Source organism: Triticum dicoccoides, chromosome 3A (assembly GCF_002162155.2).
Source record: "Triticum dicoccoides isolate Atlit2015 ecotype Zavitan chromosome 3A, WEW_v2.0, whole genome shotgun sequence".
NCBI lineage: Eukaryota > Viridiplantae > Streptophyta > Magnoliopsida > Poales > Poaceae > Triticum > Triticum dicoccoides.
Window position 1 is genome coordinate 19,304,783 of NC_041384.1, and position 15,345 is coordinate 19,320,127.

General features: G+C 48.4%; 1 protein-coding gene across 1 annotated transcript; it reads left to right on the plus strand.

Annotated features, from left to right (window-relative positions):
- The first annotated feature begins 9,781 nt into the window (after window positions 1-9,781).
- LOC119266737 (LEAF RUST 10 DISEASE-RESISTANCE LOCUS RECEPTOR-LIKE PROTEIN KINASE-like 1.2) lies at window positions 9,782-13,328 on the plus strand. The gene is made up of 3 exons (XM_037548007.1): window positions 9,782-10,529; window positions 11,886-12,137; window positions 12,287-13,328. Exons 1-3 carry the CDS (start codon window positions 9,782-9,784, stop codon window positions 13,225-13,227), a joined length of 1,941 nt encoding a protein of 646 aa, XP_037403904.1. The 3' UTR covers window positions 13,228-13,328.
- The last annotated feature ends 2,017 nt before the right edge of the window (window positions 13,329-15,345 follow it).

A 15,345-nucleotide genomic window follows, 5' to 3' on the forward strand; every position in this document is an offset into this window, starting at 1 on the left:
TTGTCATGTATGGCAAAAGAGATGTTCATGTATTTCAGGACAAATATTCATGTTTAAAGAAAGGGTTCAAGACTACGAAAAGAAGTGTACGTATTATATATTTACCACAGAAGTAAGTAAATATAAATAAATTCATATAATAAGACAGCAATTTGGAAAAAAGTAACTAAAAAGTGAAGAAATAAAAAATTAACCAAAAAACAAAAGTAAAAGGCAAAACAAGTAAAATGATTCATCATATAAAAAAGGTAAGTATAAAAAGGATTAATATGAAAACAAAATCCATTTCAAGTGATTTGAATCGAGAAGACCCTAATCAGTCTACGGATTTTTCTATTTGTAAGTTGACTGCGAAGTTGGTTCTGATACGCTGGCCATGTCGCACATCACAAAGGCTATGGTTGCAACCAAAAAAAAATACTGTACTTAAGTTAATGGTTAGATGCGAAGGTGCGAGCAAAGTCTAAAGGTTTATTTCTCTCATGAAATATCCTGGTCCTGGTTCCAGTCACATCACGGAGGTCATGGTCATGACATACCTTACCTACAGATTTCATAAGTCATGGCTTACTTAGTACTCCGCTTGATAAGTCTCTGTTGGGAAACTTCCTGGATGATGACCGCTTGGCCCAAATTTCCAGTCAAAAGTTCAATACTACTCTGCTCGTTCACCGTCCCCATAGGCAATATATGTTGTTCAAGCTTCGACCACGGTATTCTTTACGTGTAGTTTCTAGCTACCTTCCCATAGCCCCCTCTTTGTTGTTCATTGCTATCTCTCCAAATCTCTTTGCTCATGAGCTGCTGCTGGTTCTTGGTCTTGGCCGGGGTGTGGTGGCTGCCACCGATGCTCGTGCTGGCCGAGGACCAGCAGGGGGGAGACTGCTCGGCCATGAAGTGCGGCAACGTCAGCATCTTTCATCCGTTCTCGCTCACCGACAGAGAGACGGGAAGATCATGCGGTCCTGATCCCTACCCGGACTTCGATGTCGCTTGTATCAACAACAGTGTTCCCGCTCTACGGAGCTCCATACCCCTCAACCAGGGCTTTGAAATCCTCAATATCTCCTACCAGGAACGCAGCTTGTATGCAGTTGATATGGGCAAGCTGGGCGTGTTGCAAGCCCCGGACAAGTGCCGTGCGGTGTTCTATAACACCTCGGTCAAACTGAACAGCCCGTTCAGGATCGCCCCCGTCAACCTGCACATCATCCTGTACAACTGCACGGAGGAGGATGGAGCAGCGGCCGCGGCACGTCGGAACACAGAGCTGGTGGAGACGAGAGTGAGGTGCTGGAACGAGTGGGAGGTGCTTGCCCGCACGGGAGTGCCTCACGACGTGACCGGGAACTACAGCGGCTACGCTTTGGATGGCTGCCGTGCTATCGTCGTGCCTATGCTGGCCTCGTCGCCGGGGGCCAGTGCGAGCGACTACGAGCAGCTCATGAGGGATGGCTTCCTGTTGACATGGGAGCTCCCCCATCTTGCACCTGCACCTGCACCTAGGATATCGAACGAGCCTCCTCCCCCTGCACGTAAGTTCAGTTCACCACGTCAAATCATCTGTTAATCGAGTTCCTAGAATGTGAACCAGCGTTCTCGGTAGGTTTAGCCTGGTGGATCATTAGATGGTCATTAAGAAGTTGAACTGGGTATGGTAAAGAATAATAAGTGGCTTCTAGGCCTCTACCTAGTCCGACTGAACTCTGAACTTCTCAAGTTTCTTTTTTCCTTTTGAAGGGATGAACTTCTCAGACTAGTGGACAGTATGGTAAAGAATAGTAATTGACATCATGGACTACTTGTTCAATGATCCACTGACAGCCTAGTGGCAAATAGACTTTATGGAAAACTCAAGACTTGTGGGCCTATATTTTTTTCTAGGGCAATTTTGGCCTATTTACGGTGCTTTGGCCGTTAGTCGTGTGGAACCACTAATGGGCCTGCCACTTATGCAGCCCACTAATGCAACTTTTTTATAAATAAATTATACACTTTTATATTTAAAAAGTGTTCTGTTCGATACCATTTTTATGAATTGGCATATAAAAGAATGCTTTAAAAAATCAAGAGGAGATGTTGAATGTTTGTATAAAAATATACTTATGTCATACATAAGCCTACTTCATATACTAATTATAAAATGTCAAAATATTTGAAAATAAATGGTACTTTTAAGAAAGAAATGGAAATAAAAAAGAAAGAAAGACAAATAAATAAGAAATAAAATTAAAAGGAAAAAAATGAAAATGATGAATATGAAAAAAAAGTTTCCCGCAAAAAAGAAAACAAAAGAAAGATGACAATGCAGAAAAGGACTAAAAGGAAAAAAGAATAACTCATATTTTGTGTGTCCAACTGCATCCGTTCTTCACTCCCACTTCAGGCAGGACTAGGATTTTTCGTGTAGTCTGGGTCTATGGTGCAATTGTACAGTAGAGATTATCGTGCGATAGTGAAGGGAATCTGTTGGCAGGGGATACCCATGACACTGTTTTCGATCCTTGGTCGCGGGCCGCCAATCCCTTTGTGTTTTGGGGGCTCTTAAAACATAACCAAATAAACAATGAATGGCATGGCATATTGTTTGCTAAAATGAAAGCAATTGGATAAGTGATAAGGGTTGTTTTGTTACATCACATGGATGTACAATTTTCTTGCATCAGGGTTGTGTGGATCGATTGTGCGAACCCTGAGAGTTTGTTTAACCCCCTTATGTGAAAACACAATAAAACCTTAACAAGTCAACACAAGGCACAAACAAATTATAAGGTTTAAAATCTTTAGATTTGAACATGTCTTGTAGAAAGATATAAAGACTAAAGTTATACGCGACCCATTGTAATTCATTTGGATCAAAAAGGCCCAAATCATTCCATGGATTTGCTATTTGTAACTTGGCTAAGAAGTTGTTTTTTTCCTACGCCGGCTATATTGCACATCACAAAGGCTAACATTACAAAAAAAAGGTGTTTAAAATGTTAAATATGCAACTGTAGGTTTGAAGGCTTTATTTACTGGGCATTTCGTATTCCCTCTGTCCGGGTTTATAATGGCAATTAATCTTGTCTTAACTCAGACGGTTTTGAAACTTATCAGGTTAATAGGAACAAAAACTATGTCTATCAGGGCTTCGCACTTGGCTGGTTTATAAGGCCTTATAAGACAAGATTAATACTCGGTACCAGGCAAGTGTGAAGCGCAAGATTAATATGTAGTTTGGCTCGTTTGCCTTTTGGCTTGCATGGCAGAGTAGTCTCGCCTCTGTTTGTTGTTAGTCTCTGAGAGTTGGGTGGTAGTGCCTGTGTCAGATGCTTGGGAATTAGGAGCGTTGGGAGTTGATCGTAGGTTGTAGCTGTGCTCTACGGGAGGACGAGGCTTGAAGCCTCGTCGCCCCGTGGCAGGGAAGAGGAGAGGCGCACAAGGCGCAGGGTAACCAAGTTGTGTTTTTTCTTGCTTGATTCGTTCCTCCACAGGGAGGCAATATAAATAGTCAAATTACATGACGACTCCTACTAGAAATAGAAACAGACTCCTACTTGTTTTAGGAACAGTAGGGAAAACCTTCTTTGGGACAAAAAACCCTTCCGTTCCCAAACCTGATTCTAATTGATATTAATTTGGACACCCCCTGTCCGCTGGCCTCCTCTCTCTGGTTGTACGTCTCCTATACGTACGCCCCCACATGACATCTCCCCCTCCATTCTGAAACAGCTCGTCCTCGAGCTGGAAGCTTGGATAGCGTTCTTTGAAGGCTGGAACATCCTCCCATGAAGCATCAGACGCCGGTTGGCCCTCCCAATGGATGAGAACTTGTTGCATACCCCTGAACAGTTGTGCACGCAGCGCCTTGGAAGGTGTTGGCTGAACACGGCCTTGGAAGATGGCTGGCAGCACCGGTGGAGCATCTGGAGGAGGGCCTTGGTATTTCTTCAGAACACCCACACGGAAAACATCATGGATGCGGGCGCGGGGTGGAAGCTCCAAACGGTAGGCAACGGAATCAATTTTGGCGAGGACTTTGTAGGGACCAAAGTACTTAGGTGCGAGCTTTCCTTTTGCAGCAGATCCAAGGAACGCTGCTGGACGGTGCTGCAAACGCAACCAAGCCCATTCGCCGACCTCAAACGAAAGTTCCCGATGCTTGCCATCATAGTAATGCTTGTAATGTTGCACAGCCTGAAGGAGACGGTCACGAACATCGATAAGGAACTGGCCCCGGTCTGCAATGTTGCGCTCGACAGCCTGATTACGCAGCTCACCCGGAGAGTATGCACGGAGGGAAGGCGGATCACAACCATACACCACACGAAACGGTGTATCCTTGAGAGCGGTGTGGTAAGATGTGTTGTAGCAGTACTCCGCCCATGGCAGCCACTGAAGCCACTGTCGGGGCCGGTCACCAGTGAGGCAGCGTAAGTACATAGCAATTACCCGATTAACGGCCTCCGATTGGCCATCAGATTGCGGGTGAAAAGCTGAGTTCATGTTTAGGCGAGAACCAGAAGCAGCAAAGAGAGCCTTCCAAAAGCCAGAGGTGAAAACAACATCTCGATCAGAAACGATGGAGGCTGGTACGCCATGCAGACGAACAATGGCAGCAAAGAAGGCTTTGGCCACCGTCTCAGCTGTGTACGGATGCGCTAACGGAATGAAATGTGCATATTTGGAAAAACGATCCACAACGGTAAGAATGACACACTTGCCGCCCACTTTTGGTAATCCCTCGATGAAGTCCATGGCAATGTCCTCCCAAATCCGAGATGGTACTGTCAAGGGCTGAAGCAAGCCTGCTGGATGGAGCTGCTCAGTCTTGTTACGCTGACAAACTAGGCAGTTGCGGATGTAGTCCTGAATAGCTGTCCGGGCCTGTGGTAGATGGAAGTCACGACGAAGACGGTGTAACGATTTCTGAATACCCTCATGGCCGGTATCATGGGATGCTGCGAGTATATCTGCCACAAGTGGCGAGGAAGGTGGCACATAGGCACGATGCTCAAAAGTGACAATGCCATCGATGAGTGCCCATGGGGGTCCCAGCTCGCCGTTCTCTAGTTGTTCGCGGAATGCCATGAGAGCTGGGTCAGTGTGTGCAGCCCGACGAAGTTCCTCAAATAGATCAAAGGAAGGACCGCTTATGGCGCACACACGGGCATCAGAAGTGTCGCGCCGCGACAGTGCGTCAGCCACAATATTCTGCCGGCCAGGCTTGTACTCCACGGTAAAATCAAAGCCCAGGAGCTTGCCAACCCAATGATGTTGTGGGATAGTCGCGAGGCGCTGGTCCAGAAGGAACTTGAGGCTGTAGTGATCGGTTTTGACAACGAAGGCACGACCCCAGAGATATGGCCGCCAATGGCGCACAGCTTGTACGAGACCAATAAGCTCGCGCTCGTATGCAGCAAGGGAGACATGATGAAGAGCAATAGGCCGACTGAAGTAAGCAATGGGTCCCGCACCTTGGTGTAACACTGCGCCGAATCCCGAACCAGAGGCATCACATTCCACAATGAATGGCACGGTGAAATCCGGAAGTTGAAGCACTGGTGCTGTAGCCAGGGCAGTCTTCAATCTTGTAAAAGCATGTGTTGCCTCCTCAGACCAGAGAAATCCATCCTTTTTGAGCAACGCTGTGAGGGGTGCTGCAATAATGCCAAAATCGCGGATGAACTTCCGATAGTAGCCGGCCAACCCCAAAAAACCGCGGACCGCACGAACTGTGCGCGGCACCGGCCAGTCAACAACAACCATAACCTTTTGATTGTCCATGGCGACACCGTCGATGGAGATGACGTGACCGAGGTACGTAACCGACTCCTCCCCAAAAGAGCACTTGGAGCGCTTGAGAAATAACTGGTGCTGGCGCATGAGCTCCAAAACGACTCGCACATGTCGAACATGCTCCGACCATGAAGCGCCGTACACCAAAATATCATCAAAAAATACTAACACAAATTGGCGTAAATGGGGCCGAAGTACGTCGTTCATCAATGCCTGGAAGGTTGCCGGCGCATTTGTGAGTCCAAAAGGCATGACGAGGAACTCAAACAGGCCCTCGTGTGTCCGGAACGCTGTTTTGTGGATATCCTCAATATGCATGCGCACCTGGTGATAACCAGATCGCAAGTCCAGCTTTGTGAAGAAGCTGGCGCCCTTTAGCTCGTCCAGTAGCTCGTCTACTACAGGAATAGGGAACTTGTCCTTGATGGTGTTGGTGTTGACGCCGCGAAAATCGACGCAGAAACGCCAGGAGCTGTCGTGCTTCTTCACCAGAAGAACGGGTGGAGAGAACTCAGAAGTGCTGCGGCGGATAAGGCCGCGCTCCAACATGTCTGCGCACTGTCTCTCGAGCTCGTCTTTTTGGATAGCCGGGTAGCGATATGGTCGAACAGCCACCGGTGCGGTACCAGGCACCAAGCGGATGCGATGGTCGTGAGTGCGAGGCGACGGCAGGCCCCGAGGCTCTGCGAAAACGTCAACGCATTCATTGAGGAGGCTGTCAAGAAGCTCCCGCCCGGAACAAGCGTGAATGTGGTGGGGTTGGGTTGACGCTGCGATACCATACCACTCAACGCGATGGTCGGACCGCCAGAAGGACATCCAGAGACGCGTGAAGTCCCAAAGTATGGGCCCGAGTGTCTTGAGCCAGTGTGTCCCGAGAACGACGTCAAACCCACCCAAGGGAATGGCGTAAAGATCGACGAGGAAGTCTTCTTGGCCTATGGTGATGGCAGCCTGCCGAACAAGACCACCACATGTGACGTGATCTCCATTGGCTACTGTTACGCGGAGCGCCCTGTGGAGAAGTGGCTGCCCACTTGTGCAGCAAGCTCCTCGTTGATGAAATTGTGAGTGCTACCAGAGTCGAGGAGAGCGACCAATTCGCGCTCGCCTACACGGACCACTAGCTGCATTGTGTCGCTGGTACGTACGCCGGTGATTGCGAGCAGCGAGATGTGTAGATTGTCACCATTGTCTTCCTCGTCATCGTCGGCGGACTCGATGTAGAAGAGACGCTTGCAGCGATGTCCTGAAACATACTTCTCATCGCAGTTGAAGCATAGTCCCTTGCTGCGTCTGTCCTCCATCTCGGCGGCGTTAAGCTTTTTGAAGATAGGCCCGCCCCCAGAAGAGGGGTCGCCTGTGGCAGCACCTGGGGCTGCTGGGACAGGGCGTGTAGGACGACCAGGGCGCGTCGGAGTGGCAGCAGTAACCGTGGTTACCATGGCAAGGTGTTCATAGGAGACGGCCATGTCCATAGCATCCTCGAGAGTAGCTGGACGCAGCAGCTCGACCTGTGTTTTTAGTGGCTCGCCCAGATTATTGGTGAAGATGTTGCGCTCCTCGTCATCTGGGATGGGGTTGATGCGGGACAAGAGTTGGAGGATTTGTTTAGTATACTCCGCCACCGAGCCCGTACGACGGAGGGAGATGAGCTCACCGAAGGGGTTGGCACGTGTGGGAGGGCCAAAGTGCTGGCTGACCCGCGCAACAAAGTCTGCCCAAGTTGGCCGGCCGATCTTCTCCTCTAGATGGCCATACCAAAGGGCAGCCACATCTGTTAGATGGTATGACGCCATCCAAGTCTTGTCCGTGTCAGGCGTGCGCTGGCCAAGGAAAAACAAATTGCATCTAGTCAACCATGGTCGAGGGTCGCCTTCACCGTTGTAGGTAGGGAAGTCGAGCTTGTAAAGGCGGGGTGGACGCTCGTCGGCGGAACCAAGTGGAGCCTGCAACCTGAGTTGACCTCCGACGCGGGCAGCCGCTGATTGGGTGTCGGCGGTAACGAGGAAAGGCTCGCCACGGCTCGCACGCTCCAACCTGGTGATGGCCAGGTTTTGTGCGCGCTGTTGTTGTGATAGATCGCTGAATTCTGTTCTGAACGCCATCAGGGCATCGGTGACATCCTTTAGGGCCTTGGTCATGTCGCTGCGGAGGAGTTCGACGCCCTCGGCCAGATCGCCCAGATTTTGCTGGACGTCCTCGAAATCTGCATGTTCCTTGGCAGCGAGGTCTTCGAGGGTTTTAGGAAGATCAGGCTTCTTGGGAGAGGACGACATGGTTGCAGGCGCAACGGAGATCGATGAATCTGATACCAAATTGTTAGATGCTTAGGAATTAGGAGCGTTGGGAGTTGATCGTAGGTTGTAGCTGTGCTCTACGGGAGGACGAGGCTTGAAGCCTCATCGCCCCGTGGCAGGGAAGAGGAGAGGCGCACAAGGCGCAGGGTAACCAAGTTGTATTTTTTCTTGCTTGATTCGTTCCTCCACAGGGAGGCAATATAAATAGTCAAGTTACATGACGACTCCTACTAGAAATAGAAACAGACTCCTACTTGTTTTAGGAACAGTAGGAAAAACCTTCTTTGGGACAAAAAACCCTTCCGTTCCCAAACCTAATACTAATTGATATTAATTTGGACACCCCCTGTCCGCTGGCCTCCTCTCTCTGGTTGTACGTCTCCTATACGTACGCCCCCACATGACAGCCTGTCTCATCTTTCTATCCTTTTTGGACCCAGTAACTTCGTGTCAAATTTTGGCTGTTTACCTAAACATGACACCTGGTTTTCACTATGGAAAAAACTCCTACTTTCTTTTTACCTGTGCTATCTTTGCAGTATCTGTGCCCATGTAAGCAGATAGATAGATGTTTTATCGTTTTGAGTTCAGAGCCCGGGTGCTTTGTGCTCTTGTCTGTAAACAAAGAGTACGAGTGGGCACAGTTTTATATTAGTAGCACTGGATGCTCATGAACACAAGCGGAAAGAAAGTTACCAGTAGTCCTAGACGTAGCCTACGGCGGACGACTGGATCAGCCTAGTTTGAACTCTGGACCCTGAAGCCCAGCTTGGTAGTACCCACACTGATGGACAACGTCTGAACATAGCATCAATTTTGGTGCCATTTGGTGTCAACAACGGCTCCCTGCTCGTCTTCAACGTTCACAAGCTCGGCGACTTCAATCTCTCCGGCGAGAAAGGATGTCACGTACCCAAGCCCAACACCGCCAGCAAAATCGGGCCTCCGTTCTCCATGAGCAGCTTCAACCTCAACCAGAACCTCGTCTTGTACAAACTGCGCTAGGGCACCGTCGCTCGCTGGAGACGGTGCGCCGAGCGGGGCTGGTGGAGACGGTGTGCCGGAACAACATGTTTGCCCGCGCCGGAGGGCGTTACAACGCCACGGGCGTGATCGTCCGAAGCTACCATTCGCCCGGCCGCAACACCACCGCCGTGCCGGTGCTTGGGGCGTCTGGGAAGATGAATGGCAGACACTACCAACCGACGAGTCACCGTAAGTTCACCCGTGAAACTGATCATTTTCTATCGGGTTCCTAGGAAACAAACAATTTAGGCAGTGTTCGAAAATGCTCCGCTCCTCAACTCAGCTTCCGAAGCGGGCAGAGCTGTAGTTGAAAATCATAGAGCTGCACTTTTCTCGCTCCCGAGATTCCTGAAGTGGGTGGGTTCCCGAACAGGGCCCTAGTCTCAGATTCCTTATCTGCCAGACCATGGCGGTTTGGCAAGCCGTCGGCATCGCCGTGGCGGGCCATGGCGGCCGCTCCATGCCGCCGCCGCCGCAGCATCCCTGAAAACAATTTCCAAACGAAATAGAGCGTTGACTCTGACTGGTCAAGCCGCTCTGGCCTCCGTCATTTTTTTCCCCACGTCGCACATCCCACCCGCCGTTCTGTCCCGTTGCTCCTCCTTGTTAACTAGTCACCTCGCCCGCTCCGGTTACTCAGCCGCTCCGCTCTCCATCCCCAATTATTCCAACCCATGCCGCCGCTCCAGCTGCTTCCCCTCCTGCTCCTGCTCGTCGCTTCCTTTCTCCGGCTGCCGGCGCCGGCCGCCGCCGCCTGCTCGCCCAAGAAATGCGGCGATCTGAACATCAGTTACCCGTTCTGGCTGGAGGAGAAAGGCCAGACGCCGTGCGGGTCCCCGTCCTTCCAGCTCAACTGCAACGGCAGCCAGGCTCTCCTCAGCCGCTCCATGTTCGGGGGCTACCAGGTTGTCCAAGTCTTCGCCGAGAACTCCTCCTTCCTCGCCGTCGACAACAACCTCCCGCTCGACGACGGCTGCCCCAAGTGGTGGTTCAACATCTCGCTGGGTCTCGGGCTGAGTCCGTTTGTCATCAGCAGCAAGAACAGGGAGCTGCTCGTCCTCGACAAGTGCACGGAGCAGCAGGTGACGCCGCCGGGATTCAACCGCACGCGTTGCACCAACGAGTCCTTCTACCGCCTTGGCGAGGAGTACGGCACCCATCTTGACTACCGGGGGGATCTGCCCCCGGCCTGCCGTCTCTCCGTCGTGCCGGTTCTTGGTTTTCAGGGCGGCGCCGGTTACATCCCGAGCATGAGGCAAGGGTTCCTGCTTGAGTGGACGGTGCCGTCGGACGATTGCCCCAAGTGCGAGGCAAGCGGCGGACAGTGCAGGTATGCCAACGACGGCACCGGGTTTTCCTGCCATTGCTCCGGCGACGTGTACCCTGAGAAGTGCGGTGAGTTGACGAAAATTAACTCACAGCGCCACCATGATTTTGCCTAGTCAATCACTAGTTCTTTGATCAAGTAATCCGTTGCTGACATTCCCCTCAAAACTTCAAGTGGTAGTGACCGATTCAGTGACTCCAAAAATGCCTGACGTAGGTAGCAATTTTGATACTGCATCTGAAATAGAATTGCTGTCAAGAGTAGATTTTCTGCGTTTTCGGTCGCTGTTGCTAGGAGTATCGAGTGCTGATTGGACACAGATATTGTTGTTCTTTCAACTCCTTAGTGCTTGCTTGGTTTCTTGGAGCTCCTGCAGATTATTGTTTTGTTTTTGGTAGTTAGTGATGAAGTTAGTCCATTGATTGATTCCTAGTCAAAAAATACATTTGTGAATTAGTCAACAACGCTATTCAACAAAGATGCCGTGCCGACGGTAACGTGCTCCTGGTTTTGTTCCAAATAGACTATTCCCGTGATCGCCGATCAATGCTCTTACTTTTCTGTGCCCTGGTCCGTTTTTCAAACATGTGGAAGTCAATTTATTGCAACTGTTTGTTGTGGAATTAGGGGTGTAAAGTTGAATTGGACACTGTGGTTAGTTTCAGTGGACTACTATATTGAGTGTTGATGCACATGGTAATTGAGTGTTGCACTGCTTAAGCAGTGCAGAAGAGTGCCGTGATCGTACCGGTATTGCCAAGCATCATGGCAGCTTATGGCGTTCCAGTTTTTTTTTTTAAATCTTTTCCTGGAGAGAATAGGGCACCAAGCTAGCTTCAACACAACTATCTTATCAGCTCTGTTCGTTTTCGCGAAAACTATGATCTAACAGCACATTGCTGTTAGATTTTGGCCTCCTTTTCAGAAGACTACAAATGTATGCATCCGTTAATCCTGGCATCACTTTTGATGATCTAAATGTGGAGATTGGAGTAAGCGCTTCAATGAAATGTATTCTAGGATACATTGCCACCATCAATTGCGAACCTGAAATTTAACTGCTGCTGGATTTTCCTAATTAACCAGTCACAAAAGGGAGTTTGACTTTACGTAGAAGCTGCCAAAGTTAGCAACGCAATACCGATTCGGCATAAATAAAGTTCTTCTCATTTGTCAAGTGACTACTATACTTCTTCTTTGTTACTTCATAAACCGCAAAAAGATTTACAGACACTTTTTATGCAGGGGACAGTGGAAAGACAAGTATAAAGTTCATAATAGGTGAGTGTAATCAACTGTCAAGCTGCTCGGCCCATCTATTCCTTCAGTTCTTATTTCCTCGCTCCAAATTGTACCATATGGAGAATATGGGGGGTGAAATCTCATGATGAAGAACTAATCAGATCGTTTGTTTACCTCATGTTGCTAATGTGTTATATTGTTGTGAACAGTTGGAGCGGTAGCCGGTTTTGCTGCATTCTTGGCATTTGTCTTATTTGCCTTGTACCAACGAAAGAAGAGCAAACAAACTGTAGCTTCAAATGAGTTCATGCGAAGTGGATCTTCAATGACGTCATACAGTAAAGACCTTGAGCTGGGTGGTTCGCCTCATATCTTCACTTTCGAGGAACTCGAAGTGGCTACTGATGGATTTAGTGCTTCAAGGGAGCTTGGTGATGGTGGCTTTGGAACTGTTTATAAAGGTAAAACACATGTTTGCCGAACTCGTTGCTTGTCAATCTTATAAGTAAATTGCAGATGCTAGGACCTCCATTCTCAACTGTATTTCTGATAAAGTTATCTTGCCCTTAATTCACTTGGCAATGACAACTTCGACATTTTTGTCATTCAGGAAAACTCAAGGATGGGAGAGTAGTTGCGGTGAAACGCCTTTACAAGAACAACTACAGACGGGTTGAGCAGTTCCTGAATGAGGTCGACATCCTGTCCCGCCTGCTCCACCAGAACCTGGTCATCCTATATGGCTGCACTTCTCGGATGAGCCGCGACCTTCTCCTGGTGTACGAGTTCATCGCAAATGGGACTGTCGCAGACCATCTTCACGGATCACACTCGGCGGAACGAGGCCTCACGTGGCCTCTAAGACTGAACATTGCCATAGAAACAGCTGAAGCACTGGCCTACCTCCATGCAGTCGAGATCATACATCGTGATGTGAAGACAACCAACATATTGCTGGACAACAACTTTCATGTCAAAGTTGCAGACTTTGGGTTGTCGCGCCTGTTCCCTCTCGAGGTCACCCATGTCTCGACTGTTCCACAGGGCACACCTGGTTACGTCGACCCCGTGTACCACCAGTGCTACAAGCTGACCGACAAGAGCGACGTCTACAGCTTCGGCGTCGTGTTGGTGGAGCTGATATCCTCAAAGCCTGCTGTGGACATGAGTAGGAGCCAAAGTGAGATCAACCTGGCCAACATGGCCCTCAACAGGATTCAGAACCATGAAGTTTTTCAGTTGGTTGATCCGGAGCTCGGCTATGACACCGACCCCGAAACAAAGAGAACGATTGACCGTGTGGCCGAGGTGGCCTTCCAGTGCCTGCAGATGGAGAGGGATCTGAGGCCGTCGATCAAGGAGGTGGTGGAGATCCTGACTTACGTCAGGGACGGAGACTATCGAGCTAAGAGCATGAAGAAGAAGGCGTCTCAGAAAGAGGACGCGCACTTGCTCACGAATGACCTGCAGTTTTCGCCTGACTCGGTCATCCATAGATTCCATAGCCAGTCAACTAACCACTCGGTAGCATCGAATGCTAGCGGGTTATGATGTGCTTTGTATTGATTCTGAAGAAATAAGGCCGCCCTGTTGATCGGATGAGTTGTATATAGCATAGAGTTTTCTGATGAGGTGGTTCATCTTACTAATAAGTACAGGCTCATGGTTACAGTAACTCTGCATTTCTGAGCTTAGCAATGATTCAAATGGTAGGTGTATGTACTAGGAGCAAATTCCAGGATAAGCATTGTAATATTCATATAGTCAGTTCAAGCTGACGAAAAGATTGAATTCAGAAGTTGAACTGATCAACATGCATATTATAAGTAATCACATTGTACTTATATATATGAGTAATATACAGTTATTTGAGATACTTACGGCAGATACATCGTGTGACTTTGCTGGTCTGTTTGGCAGTTGTCATATATAATCATCTGAGAATTCTTTCTGCGGGCAGGCATTTGAAATTTGGAACTCAAGCCAATGTATTGTACCACCAGTTTTACTTGGTGTCAGCACGATAGGTACATTTTCTTCTGAAATCTGCACAAGGACACAAGAGACCAAGGCCCAGTTGATGCTGTGGAATGTCGGTCGTGCTGCACGGTTGCTGCAGAATGTCGCTCTAGCGACCTTTTGGTATCAGAGGCTCTCACTCACCCGCCCCACAAAAAAAGTCCCGTGCTCATTTCCTTATTTGACGGAGAATATCCGAAATGGTGGAAGGATCGTAGTGAAAAGTACTTTTAGATGTTTGATGTTCCACATGATAGCTTGGCAAATTATGCCACTTTGCACTTTCATGGAGTAGCTACGTCTTGGTTACATGTCATGAGTCATTGCATATAGTTGATACCTGGTCTCATTTAGTTCTAGCGTTTATATGCTAAATTTGACACGAATAAGTATGAGCACCATCTCAAGAAACTACCCAAACCGAAACAAATAGCCAAATAGGCACAGTCACTAAATATCAAGCTAGATTTGAAGAACCCATGTATAAAGTCTTGTACATAATTGATGTTATGATGGAACTTTCTTAGGAAAATATTGATTATGGTCTAAACGACAACATTAGAATCTGGGTGCTTCCGAAAAATGAAAAACACAATTGTGCTTTCAGAAAAAAGGGTGAAAAGCACAGTTTTGCTTTCGGTGTCTGATTTTCATTTTTTTGGTTTTCCTGTTTTCCCCCGATTCTATTTTCCTTTTTTTGGTATTCCTTGTTTTTAGTTTTATCAATTCCCTTTTTTCGATAAAAAGTTAGTCCAAACTTATCAACATAGAGTCTAGTTTCCAAGATCTCGACACGACAAACCGAACAGTGGAAATGGTTCGTGATTTGGATATAAAGTTCAAGAGGTAAAACATTTTGCAAAAAAAAAGAGAATCTAACAAAAAAGCCCAAAACTCTTAGTTGTGACAAGTGTCACACATGCAACGCGCCACTTGTCACCGCGAGAGAAGGTATGAGTGACCTTTGTACTCTAATTAGTGATCTATTTTCTCTCGTGTACAATTTTTGTTGGCTAAACTCTCTCCACTTTATTCGTTTAGAGAAATGTCCATAGGGATATAATTTAGGTCTGGAGGTTGGAGCAGGCACAACTGGCGTCTTGCATGTAGACCTAGAGCATATATAGCGAGGCGATGTACCTCGAGATTAGAGTTTCTACCCTCATACACTATATTTGACAATAACACCATGCAGACCTCCCGACGTCGTCTTGATGTCGTTTGCAGTCTGTTGCGATGAGCACTTTGGAGATGTTAAGGTCAGATGCTAGTGCCAACGCTTCCCAGAAAGATAGTGCTTCTGCCGTTGTTGGATCTTCAGTACCCGGAATCATCAAGGCCAAAGCATCCAGATGTTTCCCGTTTCGAGTCCCTGCAAATAGCCGCAGCTGAGCCATTGCGTCGCCCCATCAACCCTGGCTTTCGCTACTCCAGCTTCTGGTGTACTGATGATAGAAGTCGTTTGGTAATCAATCTTGACCGGGTAATCAACGTGACTGCTATATCTCGCTGTATCAACGTGACTGATATATCTCGCTTAAAGCGAGAATAGCATCCATCATCTGTCCGAAGGCGCGCGCATATAGGGCCGGCCCATTAGCTCGGGTCATCCGCTCGCCCTCAGGTCGCTCGCTCGCTCTGTTCCCCCCC

Excerpts from the sequence above, each read along its gene's own strand:
- LOC119266737 (XM_037548007.1), top strand. The coding sequence starts at position 9,782 with ATGCCGCCGCTCCAGCTGCTTCCCCTCCTGCTCCTGCTCGTCGCTTCC. Across the intron at positions 10,530-11,885 it reads GACGAAAATTAACTCACAGC|TTGGAGCGGTAGCCGGTTTT; the intron begins GCCACCATGATT and ends TGTTGTGAACAG. Across the intron at positions 12,138-12,286 it reads CTTTGGAACTGTTTATAAAG|GAAAACTCAAGGATGGGAGA; the intron begins GTAAAACACATG and ends TTTGTCATTCAG.